The sequence below is a fragment of the Sturnus vulgaris genome, chromosome 2 (assembly GCF_052056855.1).
Source record: "Sturnus vulgaris isolate bStuVul1 chromosome 2, bStuVul1.hap1, whole genome shotgun sequence".
NCBI classification, from domain to species: Eukaryota; Metazoa; Chordata; class Aves; order Passeriformes; family Sturnidae; genus Sturnus; species Sturnus vulgaris.
The window spans coordinates 81,219,303-81,243,207 of NC_142244.1; the positions used below are offsets into that span (position 1 = coordinate 81,219,303).

General features: G+C 36.4%; 1 protein-coding gene across 6 annotated transcripts in view; it reads right to left on the reverse strand.

The window, feature by feature from the left end:
• NALCN (sodium leak channel, non-selective) overlaps positions 1 to 23,905 on the reverse strand; it is a 229,756-nt gene that overhangs the window by 87,920 nt on the left and 117,931 nt on the right. For all 6 annotated transcript variants that reach the window (XM_014873352.2, XM_088159879.1, XM_088159877.1 and 3 more), the window contains 4 exons: positions 23,107 to 23,238; positions 16,632 to 16,799; positions 12,077 to 12,268; positions 4,369 to 4,506 (listed from right to left, as the gene is read on the reverse strand). In XM_014873352.2, the coding sequence (XP_014728838.1) occupies positions 4,369 to 4,506; positions 12,077 to 12,268; positions 16,632 to 16,799; positions 23,107 to 23,238 (630 nt within the window). The remainder of the gene's footprint in view (positions 1 to 4,368; positions 4,507 to 12,076; positions 12,269 to 16,631; positions 16,800 to 23,106; positions 23,239 to 23,905) is intronic.

The window sequence follows — 23,905 nt, forward strand, 5'->3', positions numbered from 1 at the left end:
ATATTATCAGACAACTTCTGTCTAAGGCAGTAAATATGTATATATACATATGTCAACAGCTGCCAGCAACTGCCAAGGTTGGCTTTAGTCTCTGAGGTTCGATGCAAACATCCTCAAATACAATGAGCTTCTGCAGGCAAGCACAAATTTCTGATATACCAGAGAGGTACCAGAAGGTATCCTAACTCTTTTCTTAAAAAGAGTTACACGCCCAGAATTTTTCAGTGATCTTGGATCACTGAGTGACAACCATAGGAAACATATCCTTCCACCAGTACTTGTAAAGGAAGTGTAAGTTTCGTACTGGAAATTTATTTCCCACCTATACAGAAGATGAAATTTAAGTGGCTTAGTATACCAGACTGGAGTTTGGAACTCAATCTGAGTTGAATGTGTGGACCTTATTCCAAGGCAGGACTTGCTTTCCCTCTGTGAACTATAAAGGTACAGAAGACATAAGAAGGACTCTGGCCCATACATTTAAAAAATGTCAGCGTTCAGAGAAAAGCAACGCTCTTTTTACAAGAAGCTGGCTTTAGCAATATGTAGAATTTCTTGCACTTATTCAAAGTGACATATTGTATGTGCCACATAAACAATAATACATAACATAATTTTCAGTGATCCAACTACTGCAAACAGCAGAAGTAAAGATGGCATTCACAACAGCAATGCAAAACAGAATTCCAATAAAACACATAATAGGTAGCACAATGTAGAGGCCCGGAGAAGTTGACTTTAGTTTCAGGATAGCTGTGGTGGTGCAGCCCCTCATTCTACTCTGTCCACACTATGATCTGAGAAACGCTCATTAGGCCTCTGCCTGGATGAACTGCACTTGGACTAAAGCCCCTTTTGAGCTTATTAGAAACACTGTCTGTCCCCAGTAATTAACAGGTGTCTAATGAGCAACTGATTTTAAGTGAAAAGCCTGGAAAACATATTTTTCTTGCCTGCAGAACAACCAAGAGGAATAATATTTCTGTTGTTGAACCTTCAAAGAAAGTTACTGTCTCAAATTGTGGCCAGGATGGAAAATTACTGACTGAAGCCCACTGTCTAATGATCCTATAAACAGTGGTCCAAAGTGAGATCCGTTTGAGCTCTCAATTCCCAGAAGAACGGGTGAATGTGTATGTCTCATACACTTATAACTGAATGACTGTGGAGCCAGCCAAGCACCATCAGTAATGACAGGCAAAAATCGTTGGTAATAATCAAGAATTATAGGTATTAAAATGCCATGAGAAAGAACAAGGTTTTGATGGAGAATGGGTGTGGGGCAGAGATAGAGCAGCACCTTTCCAGCATCAAAAACACAACACAGTACAGTGCAAGTGCAAGCATGACTTCACATGGATGTGGGCATGGCATAGGCACGGACCATAAAGTGGGATTGACACCACCAAAGACCCCTAAAGCCCTCTACCCTATTTCCAGAAAGGCCTGAAAGAACAGACTGTGGATGATAATTAATTAGCATAGAAAGAGAGAAACCTGTCCATAAAAAGGGTCCTGCCCCAGCCCAGGCAGTACCCTCCTGTACCCTGAACATCCCACTGGCCATATCAATACAGACGGATCAACATTTACTAGGTGGATAATCACCCCCAGGATCCTGGACACCTCAAGAGCTAAACTGATGCTGCTGGATTGATGCTGAAACCAAGCTCAGCATCCCCCCAGGTGGATAAACACTGGAAGCAGTACTAGTCATCTCTTTTGCTCTCTCTTTGCCTGTCTCTCTTTTTTTCTTTAATTCATCTATACCTCTTTAATATCTCTCTTCTGTTTCACCTTACTCCATTATCCAAAACCCACTGTCATGTGCTTATATAGTAGGTGAGGGAATAACATACTAATTTCCATGCCAAGTGGAAGCTTCTGATTGTTTGTGGACCCTCTGACTTTTGTCATTCCTTTTGACCAACAAGCATTTATGAAAACTACTTTGGTCCCTAGTTGCTAATGAAGAATTTTGCACTAATTCTCTTAAGACTTTACAGTATGCTGTTTTGCTTCTTCAGATATCCTGTTCATTCTGCAGTACTCAGAAGATGCTGCTCAAAGCATACCAATTAAGGAAGTTCAGTTCCATGTTAGAAAGAAGTACAGTACTCATTACATATATCACCCCTTACAGTCTTGCTGATTCATGCACTGATATGTATCAAGGCATGACTTTCATTAACTCCCTTTTTGCTTTTTTCCAACAAGCACCAAAGACGATGTACCACAAAAGAAAACTTAAATGCAAACTTATTATTTGTTTAACTTCCCCTGTCACCATCTCAACTAATAACAGTCTTTGTTTCCAAGAGAGTGAGTCTTTTTTGAGCTTCAGTTTTTCTTTGCCTTCTTATGTGAAACCTATTAATTTCTTTCCAAGCCTCTACAGTCTGCTACGCCAAATGCCTGCAATTATCATTCTCAATTCTAATTGTCCCCCCTTTTCTGGTTGGCGAAAGTCATTTCTTCATTTGACTTTTGTTATTCACTGATGCTGTTTATTCTTAGAATGCTTCTTTTTGGTTTTAGTAGCAGCCCAACCATTTTCATGCTCCCTTACCAGTTCCATTTATTTTCTTTTAAATTTCTTTTGCCTATAGACAACTCTGCCCTATATAGTTTTCCCTTCCAAGGTCTGAGGAAGATCTTAGAATTGAAATGAAAATTTCATAAGCTCAGATAATTCTGCAAAGTCGTCTTTGCAGGGTTTCTTCATTCATGTAGGATTTGCATAGGTGAAGGAGAAGAAAAGGGTACCCTTACGGAGCAAAGCAAGGACTATGTATTTAAATGCAAATTTCCTGCAAAAGGACTGAGGATGGTGTACTGAAAAGTGACTTCACTCCTAGCAAAATCAGTGCTTTCAGTAAACAAATAGAGAAGTCCCAGATGACTCTTTCAAAATAGGAAACATAAAGCAGAATACTAAAATTGCTCTTACAGCTAAATTATTTCTCAATTAAGATGCGAATTTTTAGCAGAGGTCACTTGACACCATTTTACTTTATGGACTTGCTTAATACTCATCTAAGAAGTAAAAATGGATTCCTGATTAGAAATTTTTTGACGAAGAATCAAAAAAACATCAATAAGATTCTCTTACCAGTAACTGCTTTCAAATATATGACCAAAAACTCACTTCCCTTTTGCTTTATAACCTCAATTTCCAAGGAGTTTAAAAGACCACTCCAACATGAAAAGTTGTATTTTCTGACCCTTGTGAGCAAATCACATGTCCTATATATCTTCTGATGCATACATTTGTTTGGCTTACACTTTGATGTGATTAAGCAGCTCTAAGAGTATGAAATGCACTTTATTGCCATTTATAAAGTGGTCAAGTTTTCAATCCACACTAAGGAATCCATTGCACCCACAATTGTAGTCCGATTATTCAGTTTTTAGAAGTGAAATGGGATATACTGTGAAGCAAAAGAAGTAGATAGAAGTGGATGAAGATTGTATTAATACAGTTAGTACCTTATGTAAGTAGACATCTGAGCAAAGAAAGAAAATTGAATGAAAAAAGTTAAAGTAAGACTGAGTGCATCAAAACCTGCAGTGAAGGGAAAATACATAATGAGCAGCAGTAGGAATGAATTAAGGGTGCATAAAAGGTTATTTTCCTGATTGTGGTATTTTCTCTGTGTTGGTATTCAAGTAAAGTGACGAGCCCTTATTGATACAGGATAATCAAAGAGATGTTTTCCTTCTCATTTTCTCTATAAAAGAATGTAATAAGCCTATTTGAAATACATACTGAAAAAAAATTGGTTTTTGGTTTTTTACATAATCCACATTTCTGTTAAAATGCAGGAAGTGCTGTATTAGTTCTCATCATTTGTTGCTTGATATACTATATCATTTATTTTCCATGCATTGATTTTTTATCAGACAATAGAACAGTAGGGATGGCTAGTTAAGGGTTTATATCTTAATGTTTTACACTTCTCACTTTAATTGCTGTTGCAAAGAGAATGCGATGAAAGCTGAGGGGACCAGTTCTACATGATACATAAAATCACTGAAAATAAAATAAAATAAAATAAAATAAAATAAAATAAAATAAAATAAAATAAAATAAAATAAAATAAATAAAATCATCTGAAATCATTAGAGCTGTGGAGATACAAGACAGACAATAATTATATTGTTATTCTGGCAGTGTGACTTGGATCTAAGAAGAATAACACCTCACACCAGAAAAAAGGCCACTACCTTGTCACATGGCTACCATATCCGGAAACTAAATGAGCATCACAATTAGTTTTAACTAGCTGAGAATAGTAAGTAATACAAGAGCTATGAGAGTAGTTCAAAATTTAATGAAGCACAGCACATACACAGGTGAAAACTTACCAGAGTAGCAAAAAGATGATATAGTATAAAATAAATAGCAACTACAGGTGCCCACATATGTCCTACAGCATTCAGTGTCTGATCCATGACATCCACCCATCCTTCCTGTGTGAGAATCTGAAACATTGACATGAATGCCTGCAAGAAATAGAATTGCAAATATATTAACAAATTATACTAATATGGTTTTATTGTCACATTCCTAAAACTGATTTAACAGAGCCGCACACTTGTTTTGGTTTGCATTTTTAAACCTTAAAGACTGTGTTTAACTTTTAAAGCCAAATAAAAGGCTACTCATGAGCTAAAGGAGAAATAAATAGCTTGAACTTTGACAGAACTGTAATCTTTAATTTGCAAAAAAGTGCTAGCTTCATTAGCCCATACAATGAACCTCTTGGTTTCCTTCATGGCTGAAAAAACGGAATAAATATCCTGAGCATCAGAGATTATTGCTTTGAATATGATACGGTATTGTGATTTTTTGATTATGCTTTTTCTTCCATGTTTCCTCTCTCTAAATATACCTATAATAAAGCATTATAATTAAATATGACCATAAATCATGCTATCTTAATATCAGAAGTTTTTGAGGCACTCCACAGATGAGACTAACCAACACATGGCAAGGTGTCTGTACCTGCACTTGATTCAGCCAGTCAGACTTTTCCCCTATATTTTGTAAAAACCCTTTTTTATGGAACTACTCCTGTAGCATTTTCAAATTCCTTGAGACCAGGTATACATTTCAAAAATAGAGGAGATAATGGGAATATTTCAAACAATTTATTTATTTAGTTAGTGATAGGAACAGATGAAATTGGATAAGCCTAGAACCCAGACACCTTTGAAACCTCATCTGGAGCCTACAGCACCAACCAGAATTGAAGTCAACATGAGCAATGTGTAACTTCAAGATGTACATCCTACACAGCCATTGAGGAATGCATGCTACCTAGGAAACAGGAGCTGAATATGGTATCAAAGTGAAATATCTTGACAGTCTCAACTGCCTCAGTGAGGGCAAACTATTGCACAAGTTTCTTTTGCTTTTGCCTGACATTGAGGATCAAAGCTGCTATCTTACTGAAGTTTGTGCATAACAAAAAAGTGTTAGAAACTGAAAACAACAATGCAGCTTACAGCTAACAGGATTCCTCAAATTCAAAATGTTAACAGTAAAAAGGATGTATTAGATCTGTGCTCAGTGTGCCCAGCAGCAGCAGATTAACACATTAATGCGATGGCACAAAGGAAAAAGGATTCTTATTGTCAAACCTGTGAGAAAATAGTATCCAGACAGCCCTTCACATCAACTTATCCTAAGCCAAAACCTGTACTGGAAAAACTGAAAACATGTAGCTATACAAATTTATGTGCTTGGGAAACAATGAAATGGCTCTAATTAATTTTTAAAGCTGCTGGCAAAAACAACTGTGTGGGAGACTTCAAGTTTATGTTATTATTATAAACCAGAGGAAAATACTTCGCTTGGGTTCTTTATCAAGTTTGTAGAGTTTTTCAAACAAAACAATGATTTCTTTAAGATCTTTCTTCCAATGGAAACAGAACTGCTAAGGTTATATCCCCACCCTAAGGGAAATCCACTCCAGATTGTGACTTCTCAGATGTAGTGAAGCAAATTTACTTTAGAGAGACTGTCCATGTACATGCACACAGCACTTGGTTTTGGCCCTATATGAGATCCCTATAGCTAACAATCATTAATATCTGGCGACAGGAAGCTGGTTCAAACTAGCTGAAATAACAAGGAGGATGTGGCATGACTTGGTACATGCTGTTTCTGTATCATGAAATCAAGTGTCTATCAAGGGCTATCTGCTTCAAATTTGAAAGGAAAGCCTTCAAAGAGCATGCTGAGATGGTGTAACACGGCTGGGTAAGGCAGAGACAATTTAATCCAGTGCATCTTGTTATGCAGGCACTGCACAAAAGACACTGCCTTTCTGGAGTGCCCAGTGTGAGAGGACAACTTCCGTGTTGGTACTCGGGATTGCCTTGGAGAAAGTTCGTTTGGAGAAAAGAAGTTAACAGCTAAGCAGTATCAGAAGACCACTGCCTGTCCATTCTTTCACTGACCACAGAGAAGGATCCTAGCACTAAAGCTTTTTCTCCTCTGTTGATTTAAATAATACATATTTTAAAGTGCACAAACTGAATCATGCCTCTAGGTTGTAACTGGAGGACGAACTATGAATTTTTACTCTGTTACAGGGTTCACAGACATTTAGATGCTGAGGGTTCCATAAGTAATTTGCCTGCTGACTCACACAAAAAAGCCCCTCATCAAAGTCCAACTTGGTTTTCTATTGCTACTGTGTTCTGTGGCACTCTGAAACAGATAGAAGCACAAAGACCTTGCTAGGTTAAGACCAAGAAGTTTGAGAGTTATTTTTATGGTTGCATTGCAGATTTATCTCAGACTAATCAAATTTTCAGAGATGCTTAAACCTACAAGTTCAATTTACAAGAAGTGAAGCTGAGATGAACATGGAGCAGATCAAGGCATCCAAATGAACAATCACACATGTTCAGAGAGAAGTTAAACATCAGACTTTAATTTCTACACCAGAAATATCTCGACCAAATATTAAGTTCCAGGCTTTCCTTGGAATGTGGAGATCCCACAGAGGACAAGGCCTAGATGAACTAGAAACAGCAGAGAAAAATGCTGGCTACTACTTTTCAGTAAATTCTTTAGGGTGGTTAAAGTCTTTGGTATGTCATGTATTTGAAGAGGCCAAGCATGAGGGTTGAAATTTGCACAGTGCCCTCTGCTTTATTTTTCTCCCAGCAATCTTGACCTTAACCAACACATTGCCAAGCTGCAGCCACATCCTCCCTTCAAATGAGTGCCTTCTCCCAGCCATGTGCACAGATTCTACACTGTGCAAAATAACAAACTTATTATTAATTATTTTCCTAATAAAAAAATAATTTGTTCCTTACAAAAGACATGCAGAGAAAGAAACATTGGGGATCTTTATGTACAAAAGATCCCTTTTGGAGTCAGCTGAGCATGCAGGACTTGCCGGGGTGCTTTAGGGTGAAGAAGACAAGGAGTCCATCAGTGCTCAGCACTGCTTCTCAGGTCTCAGGTTCCCTTTGTAATGGGGAGCTGAAGCTAAACCAGGCAGCCGTTGTTTGCCTGCACTCAGAGCCAGGGGCCATCGTACCTGATTCATGTGGCACTCCTTGCTGAAGCATAAGGTGGGCACTACATTAAATAACACACCCCACTGCTGGCTTTACAAACACCAGAGGGACTGGATAACTGAACTAGTGCAGTATCCTTTCTTCTGAATCACACTTAATTACACAGCTTACTGCTTTAAAATATATATATTTCACTTAATTCTTCAAGGTATAAAAATACCTTCAGTACTATGCTGTGGACTCCTCATTAATACAATTAATAATAGAGTAATGTGGAGAAGATATTCTTTTAAAAAAACTAATCATCCTTTCGAACCAGTTGTCCATAAAGCATATAGTTTTAAAAAATGGCTTTTCAATATAATTTAAGCATTTTATTGTGGCATTAAATTCCAGTATAATGCAAAACATTAGTTTTAAGTAAATAAGGCAGTGCACAATGAATATGTGCTTTGCACCAAGCAATCTTCTTTGGAGAAAGTTATTTTTAGCTGAAAGGTGTACCTCCCACTGTTTATTTTAGAATTAATTTGAAATGCAAGTAGCTGACAGAATCAACATCTGTGAAGACGAGACTTAGAAATTTATGCAAATGGTGATTTTCTGAATTAATTTGTGTTATAGAAAAGACTGTCAATTTCTTTGAGTATTTATGCCCTATTACTTAATGAGCTGTTTTGATGATGGAAGTCAAACTACCTTTTTATTTATAGTGTAAGATTGGCAAAGGTTTGGTAGAATATATGAACCAAAGTGCTGGTTCTGACATCTTGTCCAACTATTACAGGGGTGGTGCCGCACAAATTTCTACTTACAGTTACAATGTGCTCATCCACAAAATTTTAGGGACCAAATTCCACTGGCCTAATTCATAGAAGCAGTTCTACAATCAAAGGGATTGCTTCTGCAAATGAAGTTAACAGGATTTAGGACACTGCTGTAACATCCCTGCAAACTGCTCTACCAGCAGAAACTTATGTTTTCCTCCTGACACAGTCATGAGGGCTGAGTAACACACTGAAACAAGAGTAGCCATCCTTTAAAAATGTGGCAGTGTTACTGAGATTTTAACTGCATCAGAGAATTAAGACTGCATTATTCATCTTTTTTTCATGGAGGTTGCTTTGGTTGAATTAATATTTCACATTATGAACTTTTTCCAAGATCAAGGCTGGGAGCAGAAACTTGGTTTTGTGAAAACTGGGGAATTGCTGTTGCAATCAATTGGGCCTGGCTTTCACCTTGTGTTGACCCGTTTAAAAGAAGGGCAGCATTCCCAACTTCGTAAACTGAGAGAGAGAAGTCAGCACACAGCCACAAACTCCAAAGGAAACTGGGGCATGTAAGTCAGAGACACTAACAGTGTGTTTTTTTTCTCCACACAGTGAATTTTCTTAGCAGCCACCTTACACCTATGCCTTCTTCAGGGGGCCTAGCCACCCCTGTCCTTTCTCATGGCTCAGTATGTGCAGCCCAAGAAGACATGCAAAAATAAGAGGTAGAAGATGGTTAAAAACAGTAAAGCAAACAGCCATATTTTTGTACTTAGTATAAGAGAGAAAGCCAGTCCATTTGGTAAGTTGTAATGGCCAAAAGAAGGGTGAAATTAGTAGCTATGGCAACAGTGAGCTTGTGCCTATTGATTTTCATCAGGAAACCATGTGAAAACATGCAATTTAGAGGCATTAGCAAAAGGAGGAGGTCTACTTGTTCCAAAACCCATACTGTGCTTTCTTATAAAGCACTTAGTTTCAAAATGATTTTAGGTTTTGTCTGTTTCAATGTAGAAAGCACTTTAATGTACAAACTCAAAATTAAACCTATGCTGTCACCATCTTTGTTATCATACTTGTCCTCTCTGTATTTGTAACTGAAAAAACTCACAGCAACAGTCCTGGCTATTGAAGGTTTGCTCTTCTTTGAAGCTCCTAATAATTTATCTTAGCAAATTCTGGCATTACAGACTTCATATCATCTTGTATGTCATATAGAATGTCTTCAGTCCTGTTTTGAAAATAATTATAATTTTCTTATTGCAAAATGACTCAGTGATCTTTCTTCAGGGAAGAAAATCTGAGAACTCCCAGACTTTTCTAGGAAGACAAACTCCTTCAGAGGGATGCCACTATTTCACACTATCAATCACAATTTTGAGCACAAAATTTTCACTGACTTTTAACCTAATAAGAGATGCTTCACTATAAAAATACAAAAAGAAACCACATACTGTAAATTTTACACTTCTGAAACAAATATAACAAGGTGAATATGAATACTTTAAAAAAATAATGAGAGACTCATGCTTCTGGCTATTCTGAAAAATATTGAAAGCATTTCAGTTCAGTACTGCTGAACACTCTTCTATTGTTACTAACAGCTCTTCTCTTTTTCCAAAACTTAAGTCATAAAATAGAAGACTAGTAAGGATATTTTCTGTTTGTAAAAACACTGTATAATTTGTTGGAGAAAATATTTTCTCACTCTTCAAACATGTATTTAGTATTTACATATACCTGTTAAAATTCAATATGCTAGAAGCCTTTATTGAAGTTTAATGCCAGCAGATTAAAATGCTCAAAATAATCCAAAACTTTATTAATGTGTTGTTATAAATGGGCCAATTTTAATTTCAAGTGGATCTTTCTCAGCTACTTATATCATTTTTTCTAGTTAAAATGTGACAGTGATTGCAATCCTGTCTTATTTTGATCATACCACAATTATTCTTTCAGGACTTGCATAAATAATAAAATAATTCTAAAACAAAATTCCATGATGATTTGAAACCTGCAGCTTTTTCAGAAGCTGTACATGGAAATTGAGAATAGAATATGGTGGTAATATCACCTGATTTAGAGACCTGACTTAATTAGGAAAGCTTAAAATTTATTTTATTTTTTTTCTTCAGCATTTAATAAATGATACTGAATATCTAATTCTGGTGGCTGCTTTTCTAAAAAAGCACGTTTTCCAAAATAAAAAGCATGGTGTTACATTATTATGTATGGGTAGGCATTTTTGTCTCACATTGGATGGCCAGCTTCCCATACTTCCCAGTTCAGCTTGATAATTACAAATTGTTGTTTAGCCATTTTGTTCGCTAAACACATGACCTTTGAGGCTGCCTTATTCATTGTTACTCAATTGTTCCAACCAATGCACTTGCACTAAAATAGATACGTTGGATAACCAAACTGGAATGACAGAAACAAATAAATTGTCACTGGAACCAATCCATGTACACTCAGTCTAATCCACTATTAAAGAAATTGCACTATTTTCATTCAGAACAGTTGCTTCAATAAATATATTAGCTCCAATTTCCACTGATTTTCAATGTTCTGTTCTGAATTAACGCAATGTCCATAAATATCCATTATTTATACCCAAAAGCCAAACACTTATTTTGTCAATGCTGACAGGTTTTATAACCCTGTGTAAAACAAGCATTCCTGTACAAATCAAGAACAACCACTTTCATAATATGAAGATATAAATCATATGGAGACATGCTTAATATAAATTCTCAGGCTAATAGTCATTCCTGTGGACATTAATCCTCTTCCAGTAACATGACAGAGTACTGTTAAGCCATATGCTATGCTGTGTCACCATCACAGTGCATAGGTAAAATTTCTCTGTGTTCCCTTGACAGCAGAAATAAAATACCTATCACAAGGAAAGATGGTTTTTACTACAGAAGACTACAGGAAGACTATTACACTGTGCAAAAAAAAAAAAATTATCTATACATACGGAGATAAACTGCTTCATGTTTCTCAGAAGAAAAGACTGAGAATGTAATAACAAATATGATAGAATCTCTCCTGGTTTGGGCTGGGATAGAACTAATTTTCTTCCTAGTAGCTAGCACAGTGCTATATTTTGGATTTAAGATGAGAATGATGTTGAAAATACCCTGATGTTTTAGTTGGTGCTGAGCAGTGCTTGCACTGAGTCAGGGCCTTTCCTGCCTCTCATTCCACCAGTGAACAAGCACAGTGAGGGTGCACAAGAGGTTGTGAGAGGAAACAGCCAGGACAGGTGACCCCAAATGACGAAAGGGATGTCACATCCCATATGGCATCGTGGTCACCATATAAACTAGAGGAAAGCTGGTTCTGGTCTGCATACCGGAAGCTGGCTGAGCACCAGACAACATATACTGAGCAATGGCATTGTGAGCCACTGATTTTCTACATTCTAATTCTTTTTCATTATTTTCTCCCCTTCCATTTCTGTCCTACTAAAATTTCTTTATCTCAGCCCACAAATTTTACTTTTTTTCCCCCAGTTCTCTCCTCTATCCCACTGCAGGGGGAGGACTGAACAAGTGGCTGTGTAATATTTAGCTCTACTGGCCAGGTTATACCCCAACAGAATCACAGAATCATTAGGGTGGAAAGGACCTTTAAAATCACTGAGTCCAATCATTTACCAAACACTTCCAAGTCTGCCATCAGTGGTAAGAAAATATCCATGGTAAGAAAATAGTGACAAGCAATGAGTAATCAGTGCTTTTTATACTTGCCCTTGGAAAGGTTGTAAATCTATCCAGTTCTTCCACAAAGCAAAACATCTGTAAACTGATTGCTGACATTACAATCAAAAGGCTGGCAGTAAATACTACCAAACTCCCAAGTTTTTTTCCTGGTCCAAATATCTTATACACAAAATCCTCCAAAGCAGGAGAAATCTTTATCAGCCGAACAACTCTAAGAACCTGCAAAGAAAGAGAAAAATGCAACTGTATCAATTATTTGGTTATCACATTAATAAAAAACTTTCAAAATATCAGACATTCATGGCCAAAAATGGACCTGCAGACTTGTAGACCAATAAATATCAAGTTGCCACCACTTGTAATAGATGACAAGTTGTGTATTAGGTTAAAACCACAAAACCAGGAACATATGCATCATTGAAGCATACAGGCATGGGATGGTAGTACAGGCATGGGAGGACCCAAGGTCTCCAAGGCTGTAGTCAACTCACCGATCATGAAGAGTCATTGCAGAAATGCAATTGGGCGAAACTGGTTTTGGGGTAACAAAGGCGACAAAGACATAGAAAAAACACACACAGATATTAAATATGAATGTAATGTGAAATTAGAGACCAAAGGAGATTTATAGTGTGTTACCAAACATAAGAATGCCTCCAGAAGTCAAAGCACCTCAGTCCAGATTTAGCAACTGAGAATCTACTGAAGTGCTAGGCAAATGGCTCCAGTTTATCATCACTGCTAAAATTTCATTCTTATAATAAATGGACAGGATCCTGAACAGTCTTTGATGAAAGCTCTGCTTTGAGCAGTGGGCTCGACAAGATGGCTTTGAAAGGCCACTTCCAATTTATATTTCTCTGATTCTGTGATTCTTATACCACTTTATGTATTCACACAAAGAACTACCAAGTCTTTTTACACATATCTTCTTTCCATTTCAGGGACCTGAAGCAAAATTGTTTGGCATTATGGACCATGTAACCTAGCAAATTTGGTAATGAACATACTTTGCTATTTTATATTATATATAACATGCGAAATTTTGGGTCATGTTTCTCAGTATCAGAGAAATTCAATATCTCACAACAGCATTGTTTGCCCATGACATATTTGACACCTCTCAGTACTGACAGCAAAAGTTTGATCTTGTGTGGAACTCCTGACCCATTCACTGCTGAATCTACTCTGAAAGAGCTGCTGACAGCTCTCATTCTCCTATTTCCACCATTGTTGTTGACCAACAGTAGTTGCTGAAGACAATGGACAGCAGTGTATGGGGCAACTGAGATTTTGCAGTTCTTAGGAAGAAAAAGGCTCTCTATTCCAAGGTATCACCTGGATTTCCACAAGAATCATGTTGAAACTGAAAGGTAGGAATTATAGTGCAATTATTGTCTGATCTTATATACAAGTCAAATACAATTACTATGCTGTTTTTGGAAAGAAAATAAGTATGACAGAAGTTGTTCATACAAGGAGCTTGCTGTGCCCTGTAGCTTACTAATAATGTACACCTTTGGATTTCACATGAAGCTCATCTTCCTACCCATTTTTAAGGTATGCAGAATATGCTTGTCATCTAGACTTAACTACCAAAGGGGAGAGAGAGTCAACTCAAGAGAGCAACTTATTCCAAACATACCAGAGCTCTTATGTGAGATGGGATAAGCATCCACTCTCTTCGGTGGCAAACAAGGGTCCTAGATTCAGAGGTTACTTTAGATAGCTTAACTTTCACAACGTTAGAACAAGGTGAGATAAAGTCCTTTCTTTCCTATTGGTATCATGACTACATTACATATAATCTGAAACATGGAACTAGCTGCCAAGGCAGACAGTGAGAGAAGTGACATTTCCAAGTACTATTAAAATGTAAGCACAGTGTCTTCTTACTTACAAGATTTACTCATGGTGTAAATGTTAACTCTGTTCCCATCAATACTAGTTTAAACAGAGACCCCAGTGGGGAGAAGATTTCATGCTAGTTGGTATTCTGAGTGGTGTTTAAGATAAACTCAATTATCTGCTTTCCTTTTTTCCCCTTTCTTTGGGGAACTTTAATTGACCTTTAAGCAACACACTTATCTTATTGATACTATTTGGTTTCTTCATTTGTTTTCATTAGGTAACAAATTGAATCTAGCAAAAGTACATTCTAATGAATTTATGCATTTTGTATAATTGGATTGCAAATTGTATTAAATTTAGGAGCTGTAGAAGATGCACTATTTGGATTAAATATAAAAATATATTAAAAACAGATCAAAATGAATAAAACAGAAAAGGAACCACAGCTTTGTTACAAAGAATGGCTCCATCTCCTGCAAGGGATGGTAGTTATTCAGAAAATGACTCAGCAGTATTTTCCCAAAGCACAAATACAATACCTCTCTTCAGTTCAGTATAAGTTAAATTCTGTTTAAATCTCTCCCTTTTTATGCTGGTTCATTACAAGTCTCTGCAACAATATGCAAAATTTGTCGTTTCTTCACTAGTTTTATGTCCTACATAGACACAGCTATGTAACAGTCCTTTGCTGTAGTCTTTCACAGAAGGCTTTGCAAGGTGTCTTGAATGAAGGCACAGTGAATGCAAGGAAGATAGGTGGGAGGGTGGACAGTAGCCAATGTAGTAAAGACTGAGTGATGTGTTGGCAAAAGGTAATGATATAGACCAATGAATAATGCAAACTGAAATGTATGCTAGGAAGACTAGACAAGCCAAACAGTAATTCTTGCTTGCTATCCTGGAATGTGTCAAGAAGGACTTCTGTTTTCAGTAATCTGATTTGTTGGCTGACAAGGAACACATTTACCTTGTCTTCATGAATACCTAAATGCCTGGAAATCTGCCTAACATTAAGACGTATTCATGTGAAAAAGACTTTTTGACCTTGGTTGATTTGAAAACATGTTATCTAGCCTGCCCAGAACTTAACTGTGGAAGAATATGGTGTGTACCTTTCATGCTGACATCAAAGATATTCTGCAACCTTCCAATCATTTCCCTCCTAAGGGTCGTTCAGTGTAGCAGGTGTTTCTGCTTGTAAAATGTATGTCTTTCATATATTTGGGGGAAAAAAAATCACATCTTGAAATTTTATGCATTGTGTAATTAAAAAAACCACCTCCACCACCACTCCACTAAACTAATTTAATACATTAAAAAGAAAATACTTATTATTTTATTAACAGCATCTGCCTACATTTTCATTATACTTTCGATCCTATGAGTTAGTGATGATGCCATGCATTTAGTCCAACATTCACAATTTATGCTGAAAATTCTTACAAATAAACCACTATTCATAAGTGGACTATGTCCTAAGAAATATGAACCAATTATTAACTAATTTGCTGACTGCTTTAACTGAGAGCTCCAGCTATGTTCCCTGTGTGCTTTTGACACAAGAGTGCAATTGCAAATCATCCTTCCTTGCCTCTTAGATGTATCATGCTGCATTGAGTAACAACATTCTACCTATTTGGACAGCAAAATCAAAGCTATAGTGACTTAAAAGTCTTCAAATGATATCAGGTGAAAACAAAATAGATTTTTTCATCCTGAAAGCTTCCTTGAGGAGGTTTGCAGAACCATTTAGAAAAAATAAAGGCTGACATTTGCAGAAATATGAAAAGGCCATTATATTTCAACCCACACTTGGGGAGACTGCTTCCCCCATGCTTTATTCATGTTTACAATATGTGTCACTATAACTAATCACATTTACTGACAGGATTCTGTCTGATGATTTATTATTTTCCCTTATTGAATATTATTCACCATGCCAATCCATTGCTGAATAATGGGCAGATATGAATCTTTTAATATATATATTCTTTAAAAAACCCTTTCTTTAGCACTGGGGAACATACCACATAATGAATCTCAGTGCTTTCTCCCAAAACTGGATCAACCCTAAGCACTTGAAGGAGGATGAACGGGGAATTGGTTGGGCTGGCTGACAAGAAGAATAATAAGTCAGAATTAATCAGTCTTTTTTTGTCTCTCTTTCCTGCTCTTCCCCCAATTGAAAATGCAGGAAAAGCCTCAATAAACACACTTTCCCTCTACATAAGGAATGGCTGCAGAGCTATAAAACTCAAGTCTAGGGTGATTCTGGAGAAATTACCTCAGAAGAGCCACAGTAACTTAGCTTAACATATGACTGCCACAGAGATGAAGATTTGGAGACGCAACAGCAAATTAATTGAGGCATCAGGGAGAGCAGCCAGGAAAGTAGTGGTGGACACTACAGGAAGGTGATGGTGTAAACAGCTGTATAAAAGGTCAAGGCTCAGTGAAGAACAGTGAAGAAACAAACCAGAAACTACTGAACAGTGCAGCTCAGATAAGAAATGGGAGTTACTGATAACAGAAAGGATTTCTCAGCAAAGTTAGGAAAAATCCTATTTTTGTAAATCCACCTAATGAACATAGTTAAAAACAGAGATTTTTTATTTTAAAGTTATTCTCAAAATGAGTCAATACTGTGCGAAAATTGAAATTTGTGTGAAATGTGAATGGGTAATATTTTAATTTGGTATATAGGGTAATAAGTAAAAGTAGCTGACCATACCTGAAAATATGTAAATTGAGAGTGATAGAGGTCTGGATAAATATGGAGAGTGGTTCCAATTACAAGCAGCAACTCAAACTTGTGAAGAGATGAGCTGATGTATCCTGTGAAACCCAAACACCAGATCTTCAGAAGAGCTTCTAAATCAAACAGAACTGTAAAAGCAACCTAGACAGATATATAAAATAAGAAAGATGCATTCAAAACACTGAGTTAAATTAGAAGTTTCTATGTTATGATGTCTATCAGGGCTTTGTATGGCAAAAAATAAAGATCTTCATAATATTTAACAAAACATCATATTCTAAACAGAATAAACAATATTAGATTTTGCTTCATAAAATTTTCTAGACTCAGCACAGACAGGTAGATTTCATGATTTGGAAAGCATGAAGTAATAAATCAATCCAGATGATCTTTCACTTTAAATACATATGTAAAAAAGAAAATTTGATGACTTACGACTTTTTCAAAATATGAAGTAACATGTACAAGACTTCTGAAGAATTTTAAGAGATCTAAGAAAGACACCAAAGTTTGAAAATTGCTACATCAGTTTTCTAAAACATCCCTAGTAATACAATAACCAAAACAGCTAGAAAAGAAGTAATGGTTTTAAGCACCTAAAACAAACTTTAAAAGGAGAGGAAATTCAAAGTGAGTCCAGAATTGGTTAATTTTCACAATGGCGTTAAAAGACTTGGGCATGGTGGGAAGTTACAAGGGAAGACATCTACTTGTAGGGAATGACTCTGGGATTCTTCCAAAGGCCTTTCTTGAAATATTTGCACAGTAAAATGCATAATGTTCAGTTTGAACAAATGCATAGTTGTACATCTTCAAGATTTATTTTCTCTTACTTCTCTGACTACCAAAAATCCTTCTGGTTAGGTACACTTCCTATTTTACCACTGTATGTACTCCAAGATGCTCTCTTCCACACTTTCCAGCATCTAGGATATGCAATGGAAATGCTTTTCTGTGACTCAGAAATATTCCCCTCTAACCCTTTACACACACTGAGGCTTAAAAGAGACCCTAAAATAATACTAGGTCACATCTAAATATAACTAATACTTTCAAAGTGCAGTACAAATAAAGAAAAGGAAGCTTAAATATCCTTTCAGGACAAGCATTATTAGTCTGTTAAGATGGAGAGACTAATTGACTGTGGCTATGAGGTCTACTGAATATGGCAGGGGATAAAAAAAATTAGAGACTAGGATTTTAATCCTGACTCTGACAATGAAAATCTCTGGGATGCTGCCTTAAGTATTTATGTTATTTAAAATTTCAACTCGACAGTCCATCAAAAATATATTTACCAACATAAAAGAGGGAGGTTGTGAGACAGCTAAATAAAATTTTACATATTTTATGTGTACAGGATTGTCACAAGTGGGAGTGAGGATGGAAATTAAACACTGAAGTTTATGCCATTTATTTATTCCCCTAGTCCACACAGCTATTTACAAGCAGTGCTACCAGCTATACTGTATGGCTTCTTCAAGGCAAATAGTCAAATAGTTACCAGGCTTCAAATGTCCGCAGAATGATTAAATTGAGGCTAAATGCTTCACAGCACACAAAAAGTCTGTTCAGGAGATTTTCCTTTTCTTAGGAAAGAAAGACTACTAAGGAACATTTGTGTGCTTTCAGTCACAGACTGTGTAGGGACACATTTATGCCTTTATCCTCAAATGGATCTGGCCAGTTTTTCAGTCTGTGTTCTGGGATCTCAAAGAGCTCTAGGAGAACAATGAGCCGGGTCTGAAGAGACTACTCCTTTACATGAAAATCTCTAAGACATAAGAAAAATGTTTTAGCATAAAATCTTAAAAGGAAAACTCACTTTTAATGACACAACATCTAACTGAGTCCTAAAAGAAGAAGGGCATTGAATTAGGCAAAATGGAAGAGCGGTTAGAAAGCAGCTGGGATTCAACTTGGAGCAGGTGGAATAACAATGCCATTTAAATACACACATACACACTTCAGAGCACATAGGCTTCCTATTAGAACAAGACTAACAAATATGATGTTAAGTGTATTTTAATTTATTCTAAAAATGTGTGGGCAGGATCATTTGCATTTCACATACTTGTCAAATGAATTCAAACCACTGGCACTTAAAAATGTATCAAATGGTTTGCATAACATCTGATTACATTTATACACCTGTCTTCCTGCTGACAGAGCTTGTATTTTTTTCCTTCCTTGTAATTAATTACAGGAGAACATTCAGAATATATGACTAGAACTTTTTGTTAGGTGTGAAATGCAATACAATTTTATAGTTTTGTGAGGTTTGTTTTTCTTCAAACTGGAATAATTCCTTTCACTGCTGTAGAGACAAGGCAAAAGCAAATTCACATAAGAAGCTAGAGCAGAAAAAGCAAGTGTAACACATAAGCAGTTGTCAAGCAGCCACCCTCCGCTATGTTGCCTAATCTGCTTTGGGGAAGCCAAAGAGGAGCTAACAGGAATGGGCAATTTCCCGAACAGTCATGTCCCTTTTGGTCACCTGGAAGCTTTATGGTAGGATTAATCCTACCTTCATCAGCATTACCTTTTGCTAGTAGCCACTCAACACTTTTTTTTTGGCAGAGGCAGAACTCACTATCAGTCACACCAACAGTGATAGGCTCTTTTTTTTTTTTTTTTTTTTTTTTTTTTTTTTTTTTTTTCCTTTGTAACTGTGTCTTGCTTGAAAGGTTATCAAGCTGTCAGGAAAGATAATAATTCTTCCAAGGAGGATCAGTGGGATTAAGGGCACAGACCTCTAGCACCTCCCTCACTACCAGATTTGACAAAGCATTCAATCCTTCCTTCATCCAGGACAGGACAAAGGCTACCCAAAAGAAGCAGTGCAAGGGGACAGGTTACAAAAGGAATCTAGGAGAAACTATATAGGACCACCTGGTTTTGAACTCTAGTATTCAGACAGTATTTGTAAGAATCATATGCAACTCAAATAAGTTAGCTAGTCTGTAACATGGTATAATGGAAGACCCATATAAAAACAAACATCCATCACTATTGTGTCAAGGTATTGAGCACTTAAAGTCAGCATCCTCATTAAAAATTGCCAAAGTGTTTTGAAGCTACTCTTTCCAGGATACTGCACTGGGGTTTTGAGTCATCCTGTTAAAATTCTGGTTTTGCTTAATTTGCAGGATTGATGCATACTAATTGAAATGCCTGTCAGAACCTCTTATTTACTATATAAATATAAAAATTTATTTTTGGTATCACAAAATTTTGCAAACAATAGGACCTGGGTATAGATTAATTTCTTTTATCTTCTTGCTTAATCTTTGCCTTCTTGAGTTTGTCTTTTCTTTCCAACAATGAAAACAGGTTTATTTTCTTGGTAAGGGGCATCTCAATAAATTCATTTAGATTTGCCCACTGAGTTTAAGTGGATGTATTTGTACAATTCTAGGCCTCTACAACGTGTGGTACATCGAATGGAGCAAGTAAGATATTTTATTAGACATGTCTTCTCCTAAAGCCAGCGACTTCCAAGATAACTTCTGTAAAACATATCAGAAAGCCAGATACGCTTGCTGTAGTCTACCTGCCCATTTATTTTAGCAAAATGAATCCTCACAGCTGTTGGCTGCTCAAGTCAGCTCCCACTGAAGAGAAAGCCTTCTGTAGCCTACTCTAATGGAAGAGACAGAGCAACAAAGTGAAGCCTGCTCCAACTAGTCTTCTTCACCAAGCAAACAAATATTGTGGAATAACCTGCATTGCTCGAGTATTCAGCTTCTACAAGGCTTTTAAAAATATTTCCTTTTTATATCCTTTGTGCTATAAAAACCAAGTTTCACAACAACTAAATAGGAAATGACACCAGCCTATTGATTTTTTCTCTCTCAGGATTTTTTATTCTTCTGCTCTTCTGATACTTTGTTCCTCCTTCTATAACATACTAGGGTTTTGTTAGTTTGAGTTTTATAGTGCCTCTAGTAAAAGCATCACAGGATTAAAAAAAAAGAAAAACAAAACCAGGAAATCCAATAAATGGACATAAGAAATGCTTTACAAATAAAAAAATCCCACCTTTCTCTATCCCAGAATACTTTAGTTCATATACTTGGAAATCTAAAAAGGTAAACAAATAAGTTTTTTGACAACCTATCCACTATGAAATCAATTATCTAAGCTATGCAGAAAGAGAAAAATGTATTGTTAAAGAAAACTGGACATTGCTTATAGGACAGAATTATAATATACTAGTCTTCATTATATACTCACCTTGAATAAACCCTGGCAAGTATTTCTACTGGAAAAAAAAAAAACCCTGCAAACTTTATACTTGAAATAAATGTTGAAGAGATTGTTTCTAGCACTGATTAATAAAAGCATAATTATACTATCTTTTCAGAGTCAAAATAGAAATAGGTCATGCAATGTTCCCTATTTTGAATATAAATAGAATTAATGTTATTTTGTTAAGAATCCGGGCTCCACTTGCTGTATCATGGGCACAAAGCAAAAATGCCTGCCGTGAAGAGTTCATGGCCTCAGGCTTTAATGCTGACTTAATTATTTGTTTCCAGCCAAGGATATTGTACTGGATTTGTCTGTGACAGAGTTAGTTTTCTCCATCATAGTTTGTATGGTGCTATTTTGGATTTGTGCTGGATATAGTGTCGGTAGCACAGGGATGTTTCAGCTGTTGCTGAGCAGTGCTTAAACAGAGTCAAGGCTTTCTGCTCTCAGCCCACCAGTGATGAGGCTGGGGGTGCACAAGGAGTGGGGAGGGGAAACAGCCAGGATAGATGATCCCACCTGAACATAAGTATATCCTATGCCACAGGGCATCGTGCCCAGCATATAAGGGTAGAGGAAGCAGAAGGAAGTGGGGGGATATTTAAAGTGATGCTGTTTGTCTTCCCAAGTTACTGTTATGGCTTTCCTGGAGATGGTTTCCCTGCTCATGGGAAGTGGTGAATGAATCCCTTGCTTTGCTTTGCTTGTGTGTATGACTTTTGCTTTATTGATTAAACTGTTTTTATCTCAACCCATGATTTATCTCACTTTGACCATTCTCTGACTCATTGCACTGAGGGAGAGTGAACAAGAGGATGCATGGGGCTTAGCTGCTGGCTAGGGTTAAACCATGACGGGGATTAAAATGAGTTTCCCTGTCCTCAATTCTACTCTAAGATCTGTGGAGCATTTTATAAGACAACCCAGCATTTTCTGGTTTTATTCCAATGTCTTATTTTCAGGATAGTAATTTTCAAGTTCATGTTGTTTTTCAAATAGTCTTAGAACTTGAGATAAAATAAAGACAACACACTTCACAATTATTCTTGTAATTGTTGTCCATGACAAAATTGACTCAATATTCATACAAATTACAGCAATCCCCAGTAGCGTGAGAGACAACAAAGAATGATGCAGCACTGCTGTCTTTATAATCTGCACTTTTTTAAAGGTTTGGACTCTGGTGCTGTTTTTAATAGGTTTTTTTCCTCTCCTTTCTGTCCCAGAACTGGTGAAATCTCACTTTCATATGATTTTAAGAGATCAGATAAAAATTCTAAAACTAAGATAAAAAATATATATAAACTCAACCTTCCTTAAAAAAAGATTCATAAAGCATTGTACTGTTATGGACTAAAGGGTTTAAAGTTGGGCATGTGAGTCTGAATATCAAATATATTTAGACATAGAAACCCACACAACAACCAAAACCAGAGAAACAACCAGAAACTTTCTGTTATCACTCACTCTAGTTGAAGAATGACCCCTCTGGCTCCAAAGGACTGTAACTATTGAAGCCAGGGAAACTGCAGTAAGCATAAAGTAGAAATGTGCCCAGTCCAGGCACATGCTCTACAATCCATGCTCTACAGTAATATCCTTGACCAGATAATGACTCAAGCAGGCTCCATGTCAGAATGTCACTTGTACCTCCACTTAACTGGTTCAGGAGTACAGATTCTTCCTTTACAAAATTCATGACTGCATAAATGTTTTTTTTTTGTGGTGTGCCCTTGCAATTGCTGAAGCCAGACTATTTGTAACAGTATTTTGGTTATGCTTAAGGACCTTCTGGCAGCTAAGTATCTACATTAAAAAAAAAAAAATTTAGGAAGAAGTTCTATATTATATTTTTTAAATACAATATTTTGTCTTTTTTTGAAGTTAAATTCTCCTGACTGTTACACTCCTGCTAGAGAAAGATAACAAATCTGAAGCCACGCATTGCCTGCAGATGTTATACTTAAGCCTCAGCTCACTATCACTAACATTTTGTTTGAGGAAATTACCTTTCAAAAGGTTGTAAGATAGGGCTGTCAGCCATTGTCAGACAGAGGAAGCTGAACAAGTTAGCAAAGTATTCTTGGAATGCTTAAGGGAATAAAAAATTACACACTAAAATGTTCTTGACAGTCACATCTTTTACTTTAGCTTATCTTGAAAATTACCAAGATCTTTGTTTCAGCATACTCACCTCAGCAAGGTAAAATTCATCATATTGTCTCTTGAAATTTTCTCCTTTATAGTAGTTGCTAGCAGCAACAATCACATCAACAGCAACCATGCTTAGGATGAACATATGAAACACAGATGACCTCATCATTTTCTATAAAAGAAAAAGTAAATTTTATCATCAAAAGGAGTCAAACCACATGCAAGATCTATTACATTGTCAAAATAAAATCAGCTATAATAACATACTTTTTTTGTTACTTTTCAGTTTTTATTTGCCAGTTGACTTCTTACTGAAGATTTATAATTTAACGTGATATCCATTACTTTAGTATGTTTTAAAGCATAAAGAGCACATCTACTCAGTTGGCTTTGTTTAATATTCCTCCATTATGATTTATTCATGGAAATCTCAAAGACTTATTGTTCAGGAAAAAGTTACATCAATTCTATCAAGAAACATATATTTTTGGGGATTCACCTGATGTCAAACTACTGCTTAAATTAATAAAACATATCTATGTATAGTAGATATACACATCCAGGCCTATAAGCAATGAAGTACTCACAGATAATTCATATATCTATGTACTTAATGCTTTGTGTCTGTTGCTGCAGCCACATAGGAGGGAAGAGAAAAAGAGGGACAGAGCAGTGTCCAGAGTTTACATCTGTGAGATGCCAAAACATTACTGATAAGATACATAAGATGTATGCAAAAGTTTGAAGAAGTAACTTCTAAGCATCCACCGCAAAGACCATGGACTTATGATTTACCCTGAAAACTTAACCACTTCCCCCAGTGGGTCAGCCACAGCAGA